General features: G+C 40.1%; 1 protein-coding gene across 10 annotated transcripts in view; it reads right to left on the bottom strand.

The window, feature by feature from the left end:
* RAD51B (RAD51 paralog B) overlaps positions 1–25,318 on the bottom strand; it is a 349,342-nt gene that overhangs the window by 97,504 nt on the left and 226,520 nt on the right. The window contains exon 11 of one of the 10 annotated variants that reach the window (XM_048948192.1): positions 23,080–24,146. The exons of 8 other annotated variants lie outside the window; for them this stretch is intronic. In XM_048948192.1, the coding sequence (XP_048804149.1) occupies positions 24,123–24,146 (24 nt within the window). In that variant the 3' untranslated portion in view covers positions 23,080–24,122. Of the gene's footprint in view, positions 1–23,079; positions 24,147–25,318 lie in introns of those variants that run through there. One more of the 10 variants, XM_048948193.1, reaches the window with a different exon arrangement.

Below are 25,318 nucleotides of genomic sequence, written 5' to 3' on the forward strand. Positions count from 1 at the left end.
GAAGAAAAAAAAAAAAAAAATCCTCTCTTCTACAAAATTAAAATAATTAAAATAAATTCCTTTTATCTCTCTAATTAAGTGCCATCCTGTATTCAGTCAGTTGTCTGCACTAAAGAATTTTTCTGTATTCCACAATGTCATCTTCCCTGCCCCATCTAGTCAAAGCCTCTTGTACGCATTTAATCACTCCTAGCCAGGTCTGGCTAATGAAATGCAGGGCCTTGCCCTGACCTGACCTTGCTATTTCTAGTTTGGCTCAGCACATCCTCTGCTAGCTGGTTAGGGAAAAAAAGAAAAAAAAAAAGAAAAAGATGTTTCTCTCCTCTCTTGGACTTAAAGGCCCTGTTATTGGCAGGGAGTGTGATCAAGGACGCTGCTGAAAACAGAATGAATGATTGTGTGCACTGATTTACAAAACTCCTGCAAGTCCTAAAAGAACCACAACAACTTAAGCACAAAGTTTTTTTCCCTTTTTCTCTTTGTCTGGCAAAGACTGGAGATCACTGCTCATCTATGGAGAATGGCTTATGGCTAAAAAAGTCAGTAAGAAAAACGGACGGCTCAAATTGTTTGCAGCACTCTTTCATAAAGCATTGGTATTCATTCTATGGTTTTGGGCACTTACTGCAACTGAAGATATTGTTCTTGGTTTTCCCCTTTTGCCCTTTTTATTTGCCAGTAGTGCAATTCAAAATCTATTTTCACTTTCTGAGTGCTCATAAAGAAGTGTGATCCCATTTACGATCACTTAGGAAACACTGGATGTTGGGTTTGCCCTTTTGTCACGTGATGTTGGTTGTAGGAGTTTATCAACATGCCAATCAGAAGTCAGAAATGTTTCCAGTGTCCAACAGAACAACATTCACATGGTGATTCATATGGTCTCTTTAAGCTGAGTTTGTTCTCACAGTTTATGATTTTGTTGGCCATGAGTTTTGGTGTTGTTTGACATACTGAGTTGCTGGAGGAACCATAAATCACATTTGAACTGGGCTATATTTTTATTCTTTGCATGTACATAGTGCCTTATGTTTCAGGGCTCTGAAAATATTTGAAAAGGGGTCAGAGATGCTATTGACAAACAACCAATAACCAGGTACTCAGACTGTCAGAAAAATGAGGCTCAGCACCTCAATTCACTGTTGTTCCTCCAGTTATGCATCAATGAAATCATGCCTGAGAAAATGTGACAAAGATGCTTTTATGAGCCAGCAGTGTGCCCAGGTGGTCAAGAAGGCCTGGCTTGTATCAGGAATGGTATGGTGAGCAGATCTAGGGAAGTAATCCTGCCCCTGTACTCAGCATTGGTGAGGCCGCACCTCGACTACTGTGTTCAGTTTTGGGCACCTCAGTACAGAGAAGACATTGAGATGCTGGAGCAGCTCCAAAGAAGGGCAACAAAGCTTGTGAAGGGCTTGGAAAAAAAATATGCGTTACGAGGAGCAACTGAAGGAACTGGGGCTGTTTAGTCTGGGGAAAAGGAGGCTGAGTGGAGACCTTATTGCTCTCTTCCAATATCTGAGATGACTGTGAGAGCGGGTTAGTCTCTTCTCACTGGTGACAGGACGAAGGGAAATGGCCTCAAGTTGCACCAGGGTAAGTTTAGGTTGGATATCAGGAAAAACTTCTCTACAAAAAGGGCTGTTAAGCACTGGAATCGACTGCCAGGGAGGTGGTTGAGTCACCATCCCTGGATGTTTAAAAACCGTCTGGATGTGGTGCTCAGGGACATGATTTAGCAAAGGGTTAGAGTTAGGGTAGTATGGTCAGGTCATGGTTGGACTCGATGATCTTCTAGATCTTTTCCAACCTGAGTGATTCTATGATTCTAGCTTTCAAAAAATAACGCCTTACATCCCATGAGGTACTACTGTCAGCTACAGACCAGGTATACAGGCCACCTTTCCAGATGCCAGAATCATTTTAACAAGTCCTTACTAGCTCTTCTGTATACAGTAAAACCAACATTAAAAAAGAAAAGAAAAAAAAAAAAATAAAAAGGTTAGATCCACATTTATAAGCACAGTCTTTTGTCAGTTCAACCAAAATAATCAGGTTCAAGTTGAAACATTCAGCTGAACAGCTGGACATTTAGACTTTATTTGAAGGAAGAAATGTTAAAATCATGTTTGCAGTCAAACAATTGTTTGAGTTGTGTCATCTTCCTCCTCTTATTTTTTAGTATGGTTTTCTACATAGACAACGCTCTGTAATTATGTTCTATATCTCAGTCCACAAACTTTTCAACCACTGATTATTTTCGTCTAAGTCTGTTAGATGTTTTCAGATATCTGTGAGATCACAGAAATTCAGTGAAAATCAATGCTGGGTAGAGAAGAGAGTTCCTGTAGATGTTACAAGATGACCTTAGATCCACAGAAGACTCCTAACTATGACAACTGCAAGAGAATTTGTAGATACTGAGCATGAAGTTCAGATCTGCACCAAGCCACATTCTTAGTTTACTATACTCAGATGTTTGTAAGAGATTCCAAAAAAAGATGGAAATTCTCTGTTTGATAGGAAAAAGTGAAAACACACAGATGTTATTGGGCTTGTGCTGCCAATCTTTTGCACCACTGCACCACCTGAGCCGAAGGCATACTTTCCTGAAAGAGGAAGCTTTACTTCCTGGTTTCAGAAATGAGGGGTAACACTGGCACCAATCACCATAACTGTGAACAGCTGGCAAAATTAATGGGCCTGTGCTGTCCTCCACACCTCTTTTTCATCCTGCCTTGATGCTTCCCTTGCACTAACTCTCATCTTACTCCTCAGAAAGTCTGTTCACGAAGCAAAAGCAGCAAAAAGCCTGTACCTATGAATTGAGCAGATTTCTGACCTCTTGTGGGCTTAGACAAGCATGAGAATGAATGCAGGAGTTGGCCTTCAGCTGGACAACAGCTGGCGGTCATAAGAGATAGAATTAGTAGCACCTGAAAGCTGCCTTGATGCCTAACTTTCTGCACCCTGTAGTCCTCGCTCAGCAAAAGAGCTCCATGGGAACACACAGCAGGCACCCTGTTTAGGCCAACTCTAAGCAAGTTCCAAAATGTCACAAAGCCAAAGACAAAATGAACATTTGGCCTCTTCCCTCCCTCCACTACACCACCTTTCCAGGCAGATCTTGACTCTGCTTTGGGACCTATTCCCCACCACAGCTGTACAAAATGGAGCCAAGCACACGACACATAGAAAAAGTACACTCATATTCATTGTCTGTGTCCTTTTTGGCTTTTTTGTTGTTGTTGTTGTGTGTGTGTGTGTGTTGCACAGCCTGCTGCAGGCATGTTTGTCATGATTTTATGCTACAGACATGAAGACTATGAAGTGCCAAATCTCCCTTTTTAGGCGGTTCCTGATGTTTGGCAGAGCTGAGAATGCTACCTCGGGGTGCGCCTTCCTGGGGAGTTCTGACGGGATGTTGCAGTTAGGCTGCATCCACACAGCTAAAGCCACAGAATTTAAAAACAGCTGCGAAATCCAACCGTGTCTGATCTGCTTCAGCGTTTGGCCTGTCTCCGTGGGGCCGAATTTGTTTGACTCAGAGTAAAAATATGAGTTAGCACAATTCACTAAGACTAAGGAAGAGCATTTTTGAAAGATTTTTTTTTTTCAACCCACTTGTAACAAACAAATTTGGGCCACCGCTTATACCTGCCAGAAAAAATGTTTGTCTTGCTTAGCCAAAATTGAACAAAATAAACTTTTTGGCAGCATGGATAAAGTGTTAGGCCTGATTTTTTAAGGCCCCCTCCTAATTCCAGTTTTCCATTCCCCACCCTTCAGTTTCTCAGACGATTGATTCTCTGTCCCTGATGACCTTTCTACTGTCGCTTTAATTTTTTTCTCCCCTATGGTTCTTTTCTTTCCTTTAGCTTTCTTTTATATTTGCTTTCTTTCTAGCCTGTTTAATGAAAACACATTAAAGGACCTCCAATCTCTGCCATTCCTACCATTTGTTTCCCAAAGTACCGTCCCCTAAACAAGGGCATACCTTAATACCCTTGACTAAACTTCCACATTATTAAACAGTTGGGAAACAAGAATCTTAACTGTTGCCTAAGACCACCATTCCAAAAAGCATAAGGAATTTTTTTTACTGATATGTGTCTTGCTAATACCAAATATACGATATACAAAAATTATATTTGCACAATAGATTGTTTAATGTATTTTAATATTCTTACCACTTCCTTAAAAACTAGCACAGAAAAGACATGCATAAGGAAAAACAGAGTAAAGAGAGATTTTGGAGCAAGACAACTTCAGAAGAGGAGAAAAAGAGACAAACTTGATAGTTTAACAAGGAAAACTGGATTCTATAAATTCCAGATACACTGAACTTCCTTTTGACTCTACAGACTTTGCGTATTTCCGAAACGGTTCTCAAAACTCCTATGGTTTTAGCATTAACAGCATGAACAACTTATGAGATAGCTGAGATCCAAAAAACGAACAGGAAAACTTTCACCATGCCAGCTAGAACTTTCAGAAATTTTATTCAAATTTCTAAAATACAGAGTCATCTCCAGTCTCACAACATTCACAGTTATATAGTTTTGTACGTATTCAAAAGGCTAATCAGATTAACCTAAATAAAGACCTCAGCACTATTTGTTTTCTGCAGAATATGTTTCCTAAAAATTGTCTCACTCTCTCCAGAGACTTTAAATCACATTGGTAAGCAGTTGTAGAGGTGACAAGAAACAATCCTGCACAAGCAGTTGTTCAAGACAGATTCCCCAGAGAATTCTTATTCTAAGAGTTTGTATCTGCGTGTTTTAGTAAGTGCGTTCCAACTATTGCCTCAGACTTGCTTTTCGGAATATATGAGCACTTGAAATCAGCTCATGATAAACATGTCATGGACCCATTTTATCATTTTTAATTGAAAGCAGGTCACTAAAAAAAAAGTTCACATTGAGAATACAGAAAAGCATTTGGGAGGGATGTTCAAATGATGTTTAAAAGCTTTATACACAACTCTACCCAGGAGAAGAGAATCTCTGCGTAAGCAATCTCTGTACATACTTTGCAGTCAAGTTAGGATTGGCTTCAAATAAAAAATACATGCAAATACCATGTTAGTAAGTGATCAACTACTACTGATATTCATCACAGGCGTAGAAAATACCAGGGAAAGCTAAATGACATCTAAAACACACAGACTCTCACACTCCGTCTGACGGTTGTCATGTATGTTACTATGAGATCTGAGTCCCAGCAGAATCAGAAATCATGGGCTGTGTTAAGGGCATAAGAATTTTGAATCTGATGAAAAATGACAATACATGGTACTTTATCTTTTTTATTGTAGGACTAGGAGGAATGGCCTCAAGTTGCACCAGGGGAGTTCAGGTTGGATATTAGGAAAAATTTATTCTCTGAAAGAGTGGTCAGGCACTGAAAACAGGCTGCCTAGGGATGTGGTTGAATTACCATTCCTGGAAGTGTTCAAGAAACATTTAGACGTTGTACTAAGGGACATGGCTTAGTGGGGAAATACTGGTGGTAGGTAGATGGTAGGACTGGATGATTTTGGAGGTCTCTTCTAACTTTGGTGATTCAATGATTTAAGAGAAGAGACTTTGCAGGGGGTCCACGCAACTCCATTCATACCGGCAACATCTATGTAAAAGGTCAGGAATAATCTGCTCTGTTAAAGAACAGAATGAAATAATTTCTTTTCATACTAGTTTCTTTTTTTTTTTTTTTTTTCTGTTACAGCCCAGATTTAAATGTATGCTGACTATTAGTTGAGAACTCTGTTGTTTGTTACAAATTCCTGAAAATTTCTATGTGTTTTTCTTTATTTATAGCCAACAGCATTTTATTTTTCTACTGGAAAAAAAAATAGTAGTAAAAGCAAAAGAAATATCCAATCCTTAGCCTTTAGAAGACTCTACAGAACACGCAGATGACATCCAATACTGGGGTAATATATTTCATCAGACGATAGATGAAGAGAGATTTCAGATGGTATGCAGGGATGTAATATTAACATCAAATACATTCCAACTCCCTTATCTAATCTAATCCGCCATTTAGCAACTGATATATCAGGTCAAGTCTTTGAATCAGTTTTGTGCCATGGGAGTAAAAGACGTCTAATATTTAAGTAGTCAACTTTTTGACAAAGATGAACTTGATCAGTAATAAAGATTGTTTCCAATCAATGATCTTCAAAAGGTCTTTTCTGTTTCTTTCCAGATGACTACACAAAAACATCACAGTACATAAAATATCTTGGCCTAACTTGCTGCCACTTGTTTCCTTCTCTGACATTATTTCTTGAGCTTTATGAGGTACTTTTTTAAAGCCTGGGGCCTAGAAAAGGTACGCTTTTGCTTTCATATGAAAACTGTAGGCACTTGCATCCTTCCCCTGCCAGAACACACACACAAGCTGGCACATTCTTCTAATTACAAAAGAAAAAAATCACAGCTGTAATATTAATAGCAAATATGTTCTGGTTTATGTCTGGTTACACTCAGGTGAACATTGATAAGTCATGTGTGAGGCTCTGATACACAGCTCTGCCACTACAACACCACTCCTAACACGCTTCAGCCTCTTTTTGACATTGTCATACACCTCAGTCCTGAATGGATTCTTGCTATTCCACTCCAGCATTAATAACATACATGACTTATTATAGCTGGCCATTGTTGGTATATATTTTTTACAGAAAAAAATAAATATATGGGCCTTCATCTCTTTCCCAGAATTTCTAACATCAGTACAGAAACATAATTGTACCAAATGCAGCATCACTTCCTCCAAATTACAACTTTCGTTCTTGAACATTTGCAAAATACACGACGAAGAAAATCTATCCTAGTTAAGCTGTTTTGCAAGTTGTGTTGCACAAGTGGTTCAGCGATAAAAATAGCACATCAAATTAAAGTACCATTGTTAAACAAAACTGTCTATACTGCGCAACCAAAGTGGTGAGCTCCATAAGGACCATCTTGGCCATATTAGGAGGTAAGTAAATACTTTGCCTGATGAACCAGGATGAGCTGTACTAGATGATTTTTGGCAAGTGTCATGTGTTTATAACATAGGCAATTTGCTGTCTGTGCAATGTGCACAGTCCAAGCACAGCACTTTTTTGCTTGCTAACACTCAGGCAGTGCTTGTGAAGACACCGAGTACCCTGATGAATTGAGTGTCCAACTTACCTGTAGGACTCCTGCAAGCGCACAGTATTCCTGGCACAAAACTAAACACTGGAGACTAGCATTCAGCACAATGTGTTCAGCACAACAATATCCCCAAACCCAAAAACTTAAGCAAGAAACACTGAAGAACACTGTGAATACCATAATACAATTAGACCATCACCTAAGCTCTGCATCTCTGCAATATAAGCTAACATACAAAAACAGAGCTTAAAATAAACAGTAAGAACGTGTTACCAGACACTAGTGAAATATTAACTTTCCTAAATTGAGAAAGTTCCTTCACTGCTATCAACTATGCCATCTAGCTTAGCCATTGCTTTCTAGCTTCAATGGAGAGCAGAGAAGGACATTTAATGAATTTCTTACAAGTTGTAAGAACTTGATAGGCTCTTTTTAATAGAAAGCATTTTTTAGACATAGTATGCTCAAATCTAATGTGTTGATGAATATCTAATCAGTTTTGCTTTCTTCTTCTTCTTGCTTTTAAATTGTGGTCTGTTGGACAATCATGAAGCAGTAGAAGAAATTTCAGGAAAATTTTTCAATTACTAAACCTGGCTTAAATCACTTTACAACAGAAGGCATTATCATAAACAATAAGCAGCTTCATGCAAAAAGCTCTGACCTGAAAAATAAATACCTTCCCAAGAGGAGCAATGAAGGTTGCTGCTTAAAGGCACTACCACTGTAGAAGCCTTAACTTTCTCCTAGGCCAAGGAAACATGACCAGAGACAAAGGAGTGTGTGGCAGCAATCACATTAGTCCTTTGGTGAAATGAGGCTGCACTGCTGTCAAACTTCAGTTTCTGCATTCATAACTTACAAGAGAAATGCTCAAAAGTGGCAAGTTATGCTATACAACTCCTGGTCAAATTGAATTATGCTGCTAGAATTGCAAGCACTCGAAGGCCCCCCTATCCTGGGTTTTCTCCTTCTCACAGCACCGTGTTCAGGTCTTTGCAGAAAGCAGCAGCCATTCCACATGCTGCTGTGGGACCGAAGGAGCTGCCCCTGGGGCCAATCAGCCCAACACACGCTGCTCCAGTCCTGGCCCTGTGAGGCAAGCTGAGGGGAAAGCAGGCACCGTGCTTGAAATGCCCGTCCTCTGCTCTGGCACAGGCAGCACTACTGTTCTTTCTAAAAATCCCCTGCTCTTAGTAAGGTTTGTTTTTCTAACTGATTCCCAGAAACCTCTTGGGGGTTCCAAGCCCAGAAAAGTAATTACTGCATTACTTTGGCCACAGACACAATATCAACCTTGTTAGACTTGGCCTGTGGAGACAGCCAAACACCTGCTGCTGCAGCATTTATTTGATAAGCTTCATGGTTCGCTAACATAAACCTGATCCTGCTGACCTGCAGGAGGATGAAAAGAGAGGAAAGGAAAGGGTGGAGCAGGTAGGCAATCTCACAGCCCGCAGCCCAGGAGCCTGCAGCCTGCGCTCCCAGCAAGCTCCCATTTCTCTTTGCTTTCTTGTTTCCTGGTGAGAGCTTCAGAGAATTGGTTTTCCCCCTGCAGTTATGCAAGCAGATGTGGAAGGGGCTACGATTCCCATGCCTTATGACAGATTAACTGACAAGCACAGGATCAATACAGGAATTGTTCTAGCTCTGGCCGCATCTGTAGCCTTCTGAAGCAGACAGAATAGCTGCACACACTCGCGTTGGCATGGTGGTATGCTCTGAAAGGCTGGCTTAGTACCAAAGTCCATTAGTTAACAGCAAGGGGGGAAGGAAGAGCTGCAAATCAGTCAAGCCAACAGATAAAAGCTTGGGGGAGAAAAGCAGATGTAGAAATAGAAGCTTGATTTTTTTCCCTCAAATGATGCACTTTCCTGGTCTAGGACAAAAATAAAAATAAAAATGAGGGGGGTGAGGATGAGAATGAAACAAGGTTTTATCTAAAACAGGAAAATCTTCTCCAATGGATACTGTCAAAATAAAAATAAAAAAAAAGAGCCAGGGAACTTAGGAGGAAGGAGAAAATAATCATTCCTATGGTGCTCAGTTTCAGGAAAGAAACTTACTCTTCTGACATGTTAGCTTGTTCTGTAGGCCTCACGTTTCTCTAGGTAGAGGGAATAAAAAACACACTATGTAGAAAACCAGGAAAGAACATGCCTGTTTATCTGATGGTTGTCATCTTCATGGGGAGAGTTTGACTTCACAACAGTGAGTTTTCTAGTGTACCTCTCTCTGCCTGCGTATATTGACAGTGTCTTGGAGATATACAGCATGATTCATCCACTTGGGAGACAGCGTGAAGCAGATGAATCACTGTGGATGACATCAGGGCCAGCCCAAACTTTTATTCAGACTTGGCAAAAATCTAAAGACTAAACCTCTGAACATGTGTGGAATTGTCTACATGATCATCTTCCACCTTATTTCACCTTCTTCTGCTGGCTCAGAACTTCAGGAACTTTATTTTGTGATGCAGAAAAAACTGCAACAATTAAAATAATATGCCACAAGACATTTTCTGCATAGATCCAACCCAAATCAAAGCAAATATCTCAAAAGAAAACTCCCCTAGTGGACTTCTCAAGTCTAGTTTTGCAGGTATATGTAATTCAGATAACAGATGATAAACATCTGAAGTTTTGGGCTAGTACCAGAATTCTACTTTTGTGCTCACCTTTCACTGTGCAGAATCCACACATCAAAGCAAAACGCTAAGCAGGCTCAGAAAACCAGCATGACTTGACTCTCTGAGCTGTGGTGCAACCAACCGTCCTTCAGTTCTGCCTTTACTGTCTGGCCCGTTACTCTCTGAACAGCATGAGATTTTTTAGAACTCATTGCAATTAGGATGAAAAACAAATAACCTGATAATATTGGGAAACTCTTGTGGAAAATACTGCAAGCAACAAGATGCAAAGCATAAGTGAATTTGAAATGTGCCAGGAAGCCTATATTGTTTGTAAGCCTGTGGGTACAAAAGACTCACAAAATAAGTGCTGCCCAGCATGAAAACGTTGTCAGCTATGAATGATGTGTCCAGCTCCTGGTAAATGCACCAGAGTGAGCCATTTTAGAGTTTCACTGGAAATTCCTGGTGACTGAAGCCAATAACTTCATTCTTTATCCACTGTTTTGCTGGAAGCAAACAAATAACTCAAAATGCAGTGTTCACCCAGCAGGCCGCGATAACAGATGACAGCTAGAAGAGAGTAGCAGTAGAACTCCTAGGTTAAGGACAAATTCTCTGCTTGGAGTCCTCTATGTAGCAAAGCCATCTCATTTCAGAAAGGATTAAGACAAATAGACAAAGTACAGTAATTACTATAGATATACTTCTAATGGTACTTCAGTTTAAAAATAAGTATTACAGTATGTTCTTCTATACTATTCTGCCTTCTGTTCATAAACCATTTTGCAAAGTTTTGTACACAGTTCCCCACGTACATGCTTCCTGAATAACATACATTTTATGGTAAGATAGTGGCAGGCTATTGAAACACGGCCTAATTTATTTGTATTTACTTATTCAATTAAGTTATGTTACAGTAGTAGAAGAAATTGGAAATAAAATCAAAAAGGTTTGACAGCAGCTAAGGCAAGCAAGTCCAACACATGGCCCATGGGTCACACAGCTCAGCTTGCCCTGCCCAGCACTATAAAGGCAGGAGCTCTGCCCTCGAGAGGCCCAGACCAGCATCAGGCATGCACCCATTGCTCCCAGCAACCAACTCGTCAGTGTGCTATTAATGCTGACTGAGCTGAAACCAAGGCAAGGGGAGAGCGCAGTGCAGTGCCAGCTCCAGGTATGGCAAATAATTTTATGCATTGTGATACAGTGGCTAAACACAGTTCTGTGAATAGTAAAAAAACATGCAGCCATGTTTTCTGATTTCATAAAAGAAATTTGAGAATAGGTCTCAAGACTGAAAAAAAAAAAATCATTTTTGTTATATTTGCAACTCCATTTTCATTTGACACAAATACATTTTTCAAGTTGAATATATCGAGTTGCAATCAGATATTGAACTCAAAAATCTGACCATGTCTTGTTACTAGACTTTTGAAGACAAAATTCTCTCCCTTTGCTGTTACGCCTTGTTAATCTCATTGCTTTTGGCAGTACATACAATTGTGAACAACTACTTCCAAGAATGAAGGCAAAGGAGGAGTAAAATTCCATTAAAAATCTCTGACAAGCACCATGAGAACTCAATAAGAGTTGCAGCCACTGCTATCCAACCAAACTGACCAGTGAAAGTGAGTCACCTCTGCTGGTACAGATTTTGATAAGCATGGCATGCAGACTCTTATTCTTTGCTGGTGAAAATGCATAGCTAATGGTGGTAACTGTGTTGAAAAATGTTGTTTCATAGCTGAGAATTTGCTCTACCAGAGTTACTATGCTCATTGTATCTGTTGCAGTTTCCATGGAAATAAATAGAAAGCATTTTGTCTGGAGCAACCTATGCATATGTGACCCAAGACAGTTATCTACACAAATTGTGGCCCAGGCAAGTTAAAAGGTCGGATATCTATGGGCTAAGGTGAAATACTGTTGGTTACCATGTGAGATTCAGCTTGACCTGAAACCATACCTTAGTCTGAAGCATAGCAAGACAAATGAGAAACAATAACAGCCATACATCTCACTCAGAGAATCCCTAAGAGAACAGCCATATGCTGACAAAGAACACTGCAGTCGAAAGGAACCTAAATTGCACAGCAGATTCTTAAAACAAAGCCTCCCAACAGGCCCTGCTTCCCACTCTGTTACCAGCCACACAGCTAGAGGAGTGGAGCTTACTCGGCATTCATGTTACCCAAGTGTGAACAAGAGCACTGAACTGCGTGTGTGCATTTGACTACAGAGATTTTGTGTTGCTTGCTTAAAGGACCATGAAAGCAGGATGTCTCTCATCTTTTTTTTAGGTGAAAACTGGAAAATTGGGAGGTTTTTCCTCTCTGTGTGTGAAAAACGAGCAAAAGAGTTACAGGCTCTTAACAGTGCAAGGGTAGCTGAGCTCAATGTAGTACAGGCAATCAGAGAAAACATTCCATTTGGTGTATCATGTCTGTGGGAATCTCCAGAATCAAGACCTTTCGGCTACCCCTACTTTGTGTGACAGGGAAGGATCAAAATGGACAGGCTCAGAATAGATCAAGATAAAATTTTTGTAATGGAATGATATGTTAGCTTGGCTGTGAAGACAATTTTTATATCACAAATGCAGAGCAAGCAATAGACTAAGTTGTCTGTCTTTACAAACACACTAAAACAGGTTTCTCACAAATAACTTCCATGTCATATCTTGGTGACTTGAAATGATTCTCTGAATCTCATACTTTTCCCCAGAGGTTTTTGTTTGAGGATTCCTGGTTTCTTCAGATTTTGATCAATGGAAGAAAGAGACCTGGCTTTTTGATACAGAGCAGGGTTAAAACCTATTGAAACCTGCAGATCTCACGCTACTGAGTTCTTCCAAGCTAAATAAGGCAACAGTGGTGTACTTATTTGTTTAGCAACTGCTAAAAACAAGAGACTGAAATAAAAACCAAAACAACAACAACAACAAAAAAAAGCAAACAAAAAGCCCCACAAAAACTCCACAGGCAGAGCCAGGACTTCACAAGACAAAGTGAATCACAGGAACAGATAAATACCCCAAATGTGGACAGCAGTGCAAGGAATAGCACAGCTCTGCTCTGAGAGGAGCAGAACAGATGAACCTTAACCAATCAAGGACTGAGGATGAGTGTGGTATCCCTCTTTCAACATACGAAGATTCTAAGGTGAGGCTTACTGTTAAGCCTATGTTAAGTACATCATGTTTACTGCATTAAACTACCATAGTTAATACTTTGGTATTTTGCTAGCTGTCTCACAAAGCATGTCGAATACTAATAGTATAAAACAGTCTTTTTTTTTTTTTTAAAGAGTACCAGTAATAGGTTTCTTTTTCAAGAAAGCCATCTGCAGCCACTCAAAATGCATTTATTCCCTCAAAATACTGATAGGCTACTTTAACCCTTTAAACAAAAATCTGAACCCTGTTAAGAAGATGGCTACGATTTCAGCTGATCTTTTAACTACATCTTTTTTATTGGCCAAATCCTAGACAACTAATTACTTCTAGTTATTTCTGAATAAATACCACCTCTGTTGGAGTCATCAGTATCTAACGTGCATTGGAGAGAGAGGTAGAAGCAATCTGTCCGAGTGTTAAACAAATAATAAACTTACTGATAGAATAAAAGCAAAAGAATAAAATGAACTGGATCAGTTTGTTTGTAACAGCATTTGGGGAAGGCCTAGAAGAAACGGGAATACTTAACAGTTTCCAAAAGCCTTTGAGTCTTTCAATTTCAGCCATACCATGTCTCAACTTTTGGCAATAAGAAACATAGGCAGGAACTACTAAGATTAATAGTTCACTTTCATATTCAAATAGTCTTTCTCACAGCACTGACACATCAAACCAAACTTGATTTCCATAAAACTAGTCTAATATCCCAAAGTTCTGCAGCATCCCTGCCCTGTTTTCAGAGAACTGCAGTGCAGAGGAAGTGGACAGGCTCCTGAGGGTGAGGTACATGGTCAGAAAGAGGAAGGATTACAGGAGAAGCCCATGAGGAAACCTAGGTCCCAATCAACCTAGTCCCCAGGTGAGCTCTTTTAGATGTAAGCAATGATTGAAGTCAAAGAAAGTGCAAGAGATTATGTGTCTACTTAAAGCTTTGTTCAAACTGACTATGAAAGTAGGACTGCCAAAACAATGCAAAATTCTCCTTGGAAAGAAATATAAGGCTTTCTGGGTAACTGTATGCTACTACACGCACTGCTGAACATAGAAAAGATGATGGAAAACAAAATGTGGATTTTCTCCACATTTCTCCACTATTTCTCATTTCTCCACTATTACACAAAACTGGGCAAGAATTGGCAGCTGAAACCAGGTATCTTCACATCTCAACCTTACAACTATATTTCCTTTGATATTACTCATTCGTGGGGAACATTTTAAAGAGCAGCAAGCAACTGTACTGGATGATCACGACTCATTAGCCAGTCAGCAGTAAATACCCTACATACATGCATTTAGTGTAACAAACATTTGCACATGGGACTGAGGCACTGCAAAACCACACGCACACAGATACTGTCTCAGCCAGCCCTCCCTTTCAAGGCCTGGTTCCACTCCTTCCTCCATCCCTCCATTAACTTTCCCATTTTCCTTTTAGCTTTGCTTAGATTACTGGTCATTGTCACTATATACATGAAGATTGTAACTAAAGACTGCCTGTGCCTAACAATCACTTAAGTCATTTCCAGCTAATTATTTACTGTTTGCTTCTCTTCCCCACCCACTGTCTGGCTTTTTTAGGGCAAAGATACAATTTCTTGCATGTTGCTAGAGGACTACATGCACACCAATGGGGCTAAGAATGCAATGAAAAAGATTTAATAGCAAAAGGGATGAATAGAACATTCTAGTATTTTCCCTTCAGCACCAGTGCTTCCAGTATGATAGCATAGTCTCCTATGCCCAGAACAAGCTAAGCACTGCCTTCTGACAATGCAGTGGAAGTGCTTGTGGCGAGACAGACCCATCCCTGGCTGATCTGGTTCTTCAATGGGACAATTCACTGTCTGTTTCTGGGGAGGAATGAATGGAGAAGTTAGATCAATTATCTGAGTCTTCAGGATACAATCTGACAGATGATGAAAGAGCTCTAATATGTAACCGAAATACCCTGTACCAAAATATCCACATTAAACCTCTGTTGATTACACACAGGTCTGAGCTATCTCAAACCTTCAGAACAGGAATTGAGTTGTTTATCAGTGAAAGCCAAACTTCTTAAAAGCTGGCTGACCACTACAGAGCCTTTGTGTTGGGTAAATTAGTTTCAGGAAGAGAATCAAAATGAATTAAAGCCACATGGAGATCCTCTCCCTTTACCCCCCTTTCCCCCTTTCCTTTTGCTATATGAATCCCCTTACCAGGACACAGAGGCCAGTTCAGTCTAATTTAGTCCAGTGTTTTTGTTTCCTAAAGTCTCAGTCTTGGGCTGAGTCCATTAATGGTCTGCAGCTGATTCTAATCTAGATGAACTCAAGACTTCTCTCTTCTTTGGTTTTAAAAAGATTACAAATTGTGTGTTATATAAATAGAGGGAAAAGGAGAAAAAAGGAAACAAAATGAGTAAAAAAAATCTGCTCTCCATTAGCTGACCTACTGAACAAGCCTGTGATTCAAATAAAGATGAGAAATGAGAGCTATCTGAGGAAAGAAGTTACAGTGATAGTAAGCCCAGATACACTGCTAAGAGGAGATCCAGCGCTATCTGATAGCTGCTATTACAATCTTGACAACATAGAAGAGATAGCAATGAGACTCCAAAAGTAGCAAATCAGATTTTGCAAAGACAGTTCTGATAGTTGCAGCATCCTTTCCCAGTTAAACTTACGTTGATCAGCAATTGTGACTTCTTCCTATCTAATTTGTCTTTAGTACCCAAAGTACTGTATTTAAAACAACCACTGAGGAGCAAAGTCAAGTGTGAAGGGACTGTGACCAACAGGGGAGTAGACTGCAATTTCACACTGGTTGCAGTCCTGCTGGAGAAGAGGATGGAAACCACTCAGAAAGAGGAGAGTGCTTTACAGAGTTGTCTTTAATAGACTTTTGTGATTGAACTTCAGCTGAGAAATACAAGTAAAAATCTACACTTGATATGTGAGGAAAAAAAAATTTAGTGAGCTGTACTCACAATCAAAAAGATTCCAAGAAGTCAGATCACTATGTCTTCGTAAGTTTAAAATCTCCAAAGAGCATTTGAATCCTCAGAGAATCTATTTCAGAACACCAGAAATGTTTTTCTGCATGTGTGCTAATGCTGTCCTTTCGGGAATCAAACGCATCTGTTTTAGACAAACCAAGAGAGTATTTACCTACATAAAATAAGAATCTTTCTTTTTGCCACATGAAGGAAATACTATAGACATAGCAAAAGAGCTGGTAATGAATAATACACAGTAGATACACAGAGGAATGGACAGACAGATAAATATGACTAAGAGGAATTGCACAACCCTAATCATCCTTACCTGAATACAATCTCTCATAATAAATCTCAATTGCAGCGATCGACGTGGCTGAATTAAACTCAACAATTTTTCATTCTTTGCTAACGGGCAAACATAACTGGAAGGGGTCTGCATGAAACTACCAGAGATTTTATTTGCTTAACTTTTCCACGGTTTGACTACAAGCAGGGCTATACTTGATTGCACGTGGGTGGCAGTGGGGTGGGTGGACAGCTGGGTGAAAAACTATGACAAAAGGAATCTTGTCCCATTTCCTGCCTGCGCTTCATTCACTAATGAGTACTGCTCTGGGTCACTCAAGATTTCTTCATCTGTTGTTGTCTCGTCTGTAAAAGGGGCACCCCAGCAGTGGAGCTGTTGTCAGCTTGTCTTGAGAGTTTATTCGTCTGCCTCTCACCCCACAGCTGTGTGGGATTGTAAGAGCCTGGCTGTAAACAACGCCATATTTTTTCCTTCTTTTTGGATGGCTTAGAGGCCAATCTGAGGCCAGATGTGTTTGCTGGTGTAATCTGTTTCCCATTTCTCGTAATAAATGCATATCTCAACAACTATTAATGAAGTGAAATCAGGATTTATCTGTTGTCTTCTTCACTATGATTTGTGTTGGAAAGGGAATGTTAATAAAACATGGTGAAGTCTTCAGTCTCCCTTTTCTTTCTGGAATACTTAAAATATTCATCCAGTGTGTTCCTACCAGTAAACAATCACGCTGGTGAATCTGATGCCACTGCATTCCTGCTGTAGGAACCAATATCTCTCTCTTGCTACCTTGTGGAAACAACATCATTTTCCTTCAAGAAGCACTGTTTTGCAGTAACAAGTACTCTTGTCTTTTTCTTGCCAGATTAGTTCACTTGAAAACTTAGTACCACTTTCTCCTGTTAATAAACCTCTATCGTAGGAAAAGGGGATTACAACTAAGAGATGCCTTTTGATTTCTAAGGTAAGATGGTTTTGCAATAGGTCGTCCCTTCCAAGGAACTTAATAGGCGAGGCATTACAGAGAAATATCCCACAGTTTCATCCCAGAGGAAGTTTTGCCAAGCCGCATAGCCCTGGAAGGGGAAAGAAGCCCCCTCAGCAGTACCAGACAGCTCAAACTGCAGAGACATGAAAGCAGCACCTGAATTGCTCCCTCAGAGTACTCCAAAGTTCATGTGCCATGCTTCAGTCACACTGATGAACTCAGTCCTCATTCAGCCTTGCTAGTTCTGTTCAGCAAATGCCCCCTCCTTCCCAAAAAAGTAGATTTTATTTCCTCTGCCACTCTTTAGCTTTAACAATCAAATACAAGAACTGTAACTGCAAATGGTAAAAACTCCATGATTGGCATAACTGCAGACAACAGATCTAGCTGACATGGAAGACAGTTGATGCCACTGAAATCACTCACGATACATAAAAAGAAAATAACTATTTTTTCTTTTAGACAACAATTTCTAAGATTAGCTACTAGAAAATAAAAAGAAATCTCTAAACACATGTGCTCAATTTGAGTATACTTGCTGTGGCTTGACAGGGATGTGCTAAATGTAATCTTGGATTTTTTCTTCAAAGAACTGACACATATTAAGACACTAGTAATGTAAAATACAAGTTTGAGCAGTGTCTTTCCCCGCACTGCTACATCTAGGGGGAAGCACAGCATTTTACTGTGCTTTCACATCTACTATGCTAAGTAAAAATCAATCTGTTTCTACAAAGTTACTTTGGTGGGTGGTCTCAGTTCGTTTTATTTCTTAATTTTATTTTCCAGGACATGTAAAGTTTTCTTTCCATTTTCTCTGCTGAACTTCATGGTTTTACAGAGCCACAGTACCAATAAAATAATATTGAGTATTTTATTTCTTCTTGCATCCAGTGTGGTTTTACACGAGCTGATCACCTCCAGATCCAGATTTGCCATACAAGAAATACATCTGATTTGAGGTTGGCCCTAACTCTCACGCCTTCATTAGTTTTGTATGTGACTTTGACCCCTTAGAATATTCCTTACACTTTGCATTCTCTTATCATATGCTTCCACTCTATTTAACATGTCCTAAAATGCTTACATTAAACAGAACACAATGATTTTCTCTAACTAGCATTCTTGCTCTGCCTAATCTTCATCTGACTACAGTAATGTTGGTAGAGCCTTCACAGGACTTAGGTTCTGTGAAGTTTTCTATTATAAAAGTTTGCAAACAGTCTTCCAAAACTCATGTCTTACAGGCTGGAAGAAGTCAAGCCCTTAGCTGAGCTAACCAGTAGAACAGTTATGAATGTGCAGTTAGGTTGTGGATTTATGGAAACAGACTGTCATAAACCTATAAACATGGAATTCTGTACAGCATTTGCATCAGGGCAGCCTCTGAATGAACAGGTCAATCCATGGGTGCATCTTAAATGCAAAGACAAATATTTCTGAGCTTCCTTAATTCTAGTTGCAGAAATTTAATAGCATCGTTTGCAAGGAAGAAAGCCTTTATATTACAATCAAAATACAAAATTTTTCAAACACCTTAACAACAGAACATTGCCTCTAGTGGAATGAAAATCTACTTCTCCAATGTCCCTTGATACTTAAAGAGGTGGAACACAGACCAGACAAACTGAAGTAAGAGTACACACAGGCATAGCTGATGACTCAATCATTGTCTGAATCATCTGAAGTTCTGAAACAATGGCTGTGAGCACGGTAAACTTCCTCATTAATCTGAGAGCGCGTCAGCCTCATGACTTGAAGGAGGGGGAGAGTGAAGGCAGGGATTCTGTCACTTCAGCAGTCAACTCTGTGGGTGGAGCAGCAGCAGCAGCAAAGTACAGTAAGCCTGTCTCGCTTCATCTCCAGCAGATACATTCCTGATGCTTCAGCAACAAGTCTGAACTTCACATTGAGGACATCCAATGCCTGCCACACTCAGTAAGGGAATTGCATCCCTTACTGTTCTGATGCTGAGCACCACAGAGGAAGAACATAACAGCAGGAGAAACAGCAAAGCAGAGGAACCAGGTTTGAAACCTCTGACTCAACATGATGTAAATAAAATACTAGGACTGCCATACCTGATTTGGGGCTATCATGGAAAGGAAACATTCTTTAAGTAAAGAGAGTGTCTGCCCTTCACCTCCCAAACTATTAATTCTTCCTGTCCAATACTGCAGAAAGGTTATGCTGCAGTGCCCTGTGCTTCCTCACATTTAAAGTTAGGGTAGCCAAGGGCAACAAAGACTCCTTCCTCTCTAGCCTGATAACAGAGTTCTTCCTTCCTTTTGTTCACATGAAGAACAAACACTGAGCTGAACAATAACAGTGGACATTTAATATGATGCTCTGCTGGGCACACCGCCCTGGTTAGCATTATCTTACCACTTGGTTTTGTTTTGAAGGAAACTCTGAATAGTCCTTTCAATTGCTGGTATTTCAAGATCAACATTACCTCCACTTCCTGTATTTTAAAGCCTTCTTATTTTACTAACAATATGTGGTACTATAAAAATACGTTACAGAACCAGTGAACTGCGAAAAATGCCAATCTAGGGTGCAAGCAGTAACAAAAAAAAACGTTTAAAATAGCTTTCTCTGAACCAGTCAAGCTGTTGATTCTGAGCACTAAGAAAAAAATAATACAAACAAAGTAATAAAGAAAAGCAAAACAACTTAATCCTTAGCAACTATTCAAGCAAGGGCTCAAGAAGACCACAGTTTAGACTTGGAATATACTGATCACAATTCCTGAAATGACCATTAGCAGTAGACCTTTTCCTACCACATCCATTACTTTACGAACAAAAAAGTCTTCAGGACATTCAGCAAAATCCATATACTTTGATCTGTAACAGACAGCTGTCAAACCCTATTTACCACAGGTTTATCATTTGCGCACTCCTGCAAATTTTATTCTTCTTGGACAAGTAATCATTCTGGACAAATGACTAAATTATCAATTACTCTTCATACTAAAGGAAGGATTGATGAACAAATTTAATAACAACTTTGCAGTCTTCTCCAGGCAAAGCCAAGATTTCAGCTCCAGCTCCTGAACTACTCAGACTGATTTGTCACTAATCTACTCTAGTCAAGACAAAAGGAAAAGAAAGTCTTGGTTCACCATCACTCTTCTTTTGCCTAATTTAGGAGGAGGGAAGAGAATTCCAGGCAATCAGCTGCCAGCTTCCAGCCCCCTGGCCTTCTCCTGCCACAGTACATGGCACTGCTTACAAAAGTTAACCTTGGTTAACTCCTCTGAACACAGCAATATCTACAACTGCCACCTAGCTCTCAGCAGCTAGACTAATACACGTATTCAGTTCCTGCTAGCCGCTTCCCAAGCTGTACCTGAAGCGTACGTTTGCGTACATCTGCAAGTGTACATTTGCAGATGAGTAGCTGTTTCTCTAATAACAGTTGTAGAAACCTGGACAGAAGGTATTACAACTTATTTACAGACAGGTAAACTGAAGCATACAGTTATTAGGCTATTTACATGGATCACGCAGGAATACACACACAAAAAAATGGGTTCCCTCTCACCTTCGCTCAGTCTGTGAAACCGCTCCAAATCCCTGCCCCAAGCCAAAGCACATACAGGTATCAACTGACACATAATAACCATGAAGACACTGGCAATGACATAAACTATTTCTTGGACATATGCCTTCATTCAGACCCAGTTTTTGCTCTGCAAAATGTGCCAGCTTTAAGGAGGCAGACAGCTTCACCCTCAGCAAGGTCTCAGCCTACAGAAATCAGTTTGTAGAAGACAGAGGCTGAAAGAGCAAGAGGCAAGCTGGCCTCAATTAATGCTAGGGTGTCAGCTGCAGCCCTCAGGTGGGTCAGCTCATTTACCACTTTGCAGACCGCATTTGTATACTGAGTTTCCTGTGCCCTTGAGTGCTGCAGTAATGAGCAGTGTCCTTGCTGAGCTCTGGCAGCTGGGCCCAGCTGGAGTGCTGCCCTTCTCCCCACACACTCAGGCTTGACAGCAGAGTTCAGTTTGTTTCACAGAGCAGAGATCTGGCCTTGCTCTGTTTTGTGGCCGCTGCTTAGGAATCTCTCCCACAGCACAAAAAATCTTCAAAGTAAAAATCCAGCATTGCCTCAGGTGGCTGCTAGAGCTCTCTGTGCTGATGATGGGCAGGAGGCTACAGGTCAGCATAGGAACCGACCATTCCCCAGTACTGTCTACTGCCTGTTGTGGAGAAAATTGCAGAGCACGCTTATTTCACAGGGAAATGAAAGCATTACGGACGAACAAGTTAGCTCTGTTAAAACTTAGACCGCACAGTGCAGAAGTAGAGGGCCCACGGGCAGAGAAAGAGCAATTCACCTTTGGGCTCTGGTGTACACAGCACAAGGTCTTGCCTCTGTATCACGTACAAAGGTGGCTGGGGATCGCCTTACAGTGCTAAGAGTTACAGTTCAACCACTCCAATTTGGTGGTTTTGGCTTTTGCTGTCACATTAGAATATGCTGGCTTGATTTTCAAAGGTAACAAAGCACCTACAGCTCCCACTGACTTTACTGACAGCTGCACCTCTAAAAATCAATTTGAGATCAATTTGCATAGTAAGATGAACTCGAGGAAAATAGAAGGCCTATTGTGTGGATACGAATAGTTTAAACATTGCTGATGGGTGGTATATGAGTCCCTTCCCTTTCCAAATGAATTTCACTTCATGTTTTGTTTGGTTTTCCTGTTGATGCATCCTGCACCCTCCAGTGCTAAGCTGGTGGGATCCCACATACTTTTCCTGGCATATGGAGTTTAAAATAAGAGATCTCAGCAATCGGATATCCTCAGCATTTCCAGCTATTGAACACAATCATGAGTACTGTGATCCAATTGCAGAGCAGAAAAGAAAAGATATATAGGAATATTCTCCCTGTGCTGGTACAGGGCAGACAAAAGAAAACGAAACAAACAGGATGTGGCCGCTCTTGGGTGAACCCCACCAAATGATCAGGGCAGACAGGATACAGTCTACAAACAAGCAACTACAATATATGTGGCTAGCTGACCCATAGTTTGCTCCAGGTAATTCACTCTTAGCAAAAATACAGAATGAAGAAGTCCAAGGAGGGGTATTTTTAATTGAAAATTAACTTAGTTGTTGTATGCAGTTTCAACCTGACGTGCCTCAGGACTGAAGTCCTTCATCAAATGCATGCACCCTAAGGGAAGAACGCGATGTTTTCTGTACGCCACTAAGCAAAAAAACTAAGAACATCTCCAAGAGTGCAGTGTTTGGACTCAGGACACCAGACCTCTAGGACAGAAGCCTATTCTAAGCTTACTCACTCAGCTGTGCATATCCTGCAGCTGCGCTTTTCAGAATGGCTTACAGCACTCTGAGAAGTCACTCTATCACAGACAGCCCGAGAGAGCTCTTACAGTTATGGCACATATTTTAGAAATGTCACTTCCCACATTTTCTCCGCTGCTTCTGGGAGAAGCACATCACCTTCACAGCACTTTGGACTAATATAAGACGTTGCTTCTGTAATGGAAAACTAGGAAGTCAAAATAAAGTCAGATCCAGTGTTGAGTAGAGCAAAATCTTTTCAGTGTGTTGATTGCTTCATGTTGATTTGAGACATTCCTTACCAGTCCCAGACACATCTCTTGATAAACTGTTAATTCTAATATAACCTTGCCACATTGCCTCTTCACTCACGCAGCCATGTGTGCTCTGACTTGCCTTGGCTACACTTCAGGCAGACCCTGGAGGGTTATTCAGGTGGCAAACAAAGGAGGGCCAGGGCTGATACCACGCTCTAACAAATCATTCTCTCTTATCTTTTGTAGCCCTTGGTTAACTCAATAAAGTCCTGAAGTTTAATCACTCAAATTTTTCAAGGATCTTCATAGAACTGAATGACAAAGGGCCAGATTTTAGTTTCACTACAACACAAACAGTGAGGAGAAATGCTGAAACAACCACTAGCACCATATAACTAATATTACACTCATACCTATTGTAAACTGAATTAATCACTCAATAAATTCTGTAGGTAAATATTTTATAGCTTGTCACTGTACTGTCTATTGCAAGTCTTCGTTAGCAATGTTCAGCCTATTTTAACAGAGTATGTATGTAGTGTAATATTTTTTAGCTTTTTACTAGGTATCCAGAATGTTCCATGGCCCACGCTTGATTACGATATGGAAATTTGCCTTTCCCTAACAGCAACACTTGGATGGTTACAAAATCTCAGCTAGTACATTACCTTTTATCTTTATTATTTATGAATACTGAAAGGTAGAGAAAAGCGGTACAAACACATGGTTGATAAATATTTAAAAGTTCAAATAAATATAACAGAAAACACTTTACACAACCACTCAGTGTTATTAATTTTAGGGAAGACTGTAATGAGAGAAACCTTTTGAAGTAAAAACCTGTTTGTTGGGAGGGTGTATCATATATGTCTGTCTGCATTAAAGTGCCGTATATTTCATCTCATCAAGAGAGACTGAAGCCTACGTGATAAAATAATTTAAGTTTTGTGGTTAATCCAGTTTTGAAGGCAGGGCAAGTCTACACATCAGATGTTGAGATAACTGAGGTGGTTCCTGCTGTACTAATCCTAGAAACACAGAGAAAGTTTCAAAGACAAACAGTGCTGGGGCCAAAGCAGCAGGAACCTTGTTTGCAAGGCTATCCCTGTGCTAATAAGCCTACCCTCAGGCAAAGCTTTCCTATTTCTGTGAAGCGCTATTCAAATGTGCCTGTCCACACAGCGCTGCACTGTGAGGATGTACAGGTTTAGACCGGAGCTAACCGCTGGATCTCTGCATCGCTCTCCCCTCCTCAGTGCAAGGAATGACAGCTTCCAGCAGTTCCCTTTGGCAATCAAACTGCACGTTCAGATTCTAACGCTCAGAATGCATCAGGTCCTGCAGCAAAAGAAGTGTTGTAGGCACTACAAAGGATAAATCATTTAGACGTAGCCCTCTCTCGTTAACTATCATTTTACAAGATTGAATGAAGGTAGAGGTGGCTTCAACAAGCATGTTAGTGGCAATGCAAAAATGCCAGAACAGACAAACTTTGACAACAGTAAAAGAAATCCAGTTGTGCCTGTGTGAGAAACGGATCAGTCACAGTAACACTTAGCTGCCTCTTACCTCCCTAAGCTGCACACAAAAACATATGACTTTATTCTGGCTGAAAAACATGTTTTCAGACAGACATTTTCTTGGCCTCCTACTCATGAATGTGTTTGCTTAAGAACATTAAGTACACTGTAAGTACATTTGTCCTTATTATACAAATCCGTAGCTTGAAAGATGTAACATCATCTATGTCAAAAGCAGGCGATCAATAGTAGAGTCTTGGACTTCTACGAGAAAACTTAGTTCCCAGAACAATATAATGTCACAAATCACAGATACTACCTCTAATCAACATGCACATTCACTCCTTATGTTAAAGGCCTTTTGGAGAAGAGGCCATTTGCTTTAGCACTGTGCTGAAAACACAGGGGAGCTACCCACTTTGATCAGGAATTCATTACTGTGAGACCAGTAAGGAAATGATTTCTCTGAAGTGAGAGCGTTTTGTCCCAGGAAGCCTGCAGTAAGGGCCAGTCTTGAACAGAGGCTGCATCTTTGCAAATGAGACTCATACTTTTTTTTTTTCTAAACAACATTGGATTAAAATAAATTAGTTGTCATTGACACAAATGAGAACAGATTCGACACATTGTTTTTTTCACATTACATTTAGCAAAACAAGAAAAATAAAATGCTGTTACTTTGTTTGTCAATTAGGTGTACGTTTGGCTTTTGCTGCAAGAGAGCTGTACTGTTATTTCCAGCACCTTTATATACATATTCAGAAATAAGGAGGTACTTCAATACTTTATGATAAACTGGATTTATTCAGTGTAACATCCTTCTGTAAGTTACAGTCATGGCAAAAAGTGTGGCCAGAAACTTAACTACCTTTTGCCTATCTACTGTGCAGATAGAAAGACCACCTTCACAGAGAAGAACACTTAAACTTACTAAAATGACAGAGTTTATTTTGTTTGTCAGATCTAAACCCAAGATACCTTTAGTCTTCC

Source organism: Lagopus muta, chromosome 6 (genome assembly GCF_023343835.1).
Source record: "Lagopus muta isolate bLagMut1 chromosome 6, bLagMut1 primary, whole genome shotgun sequence".
NCBI lineage: Eukaryota > Metazoa > Chordata > Aves > Galliformes > Phasianidae > Lagopus > Lagopus muta.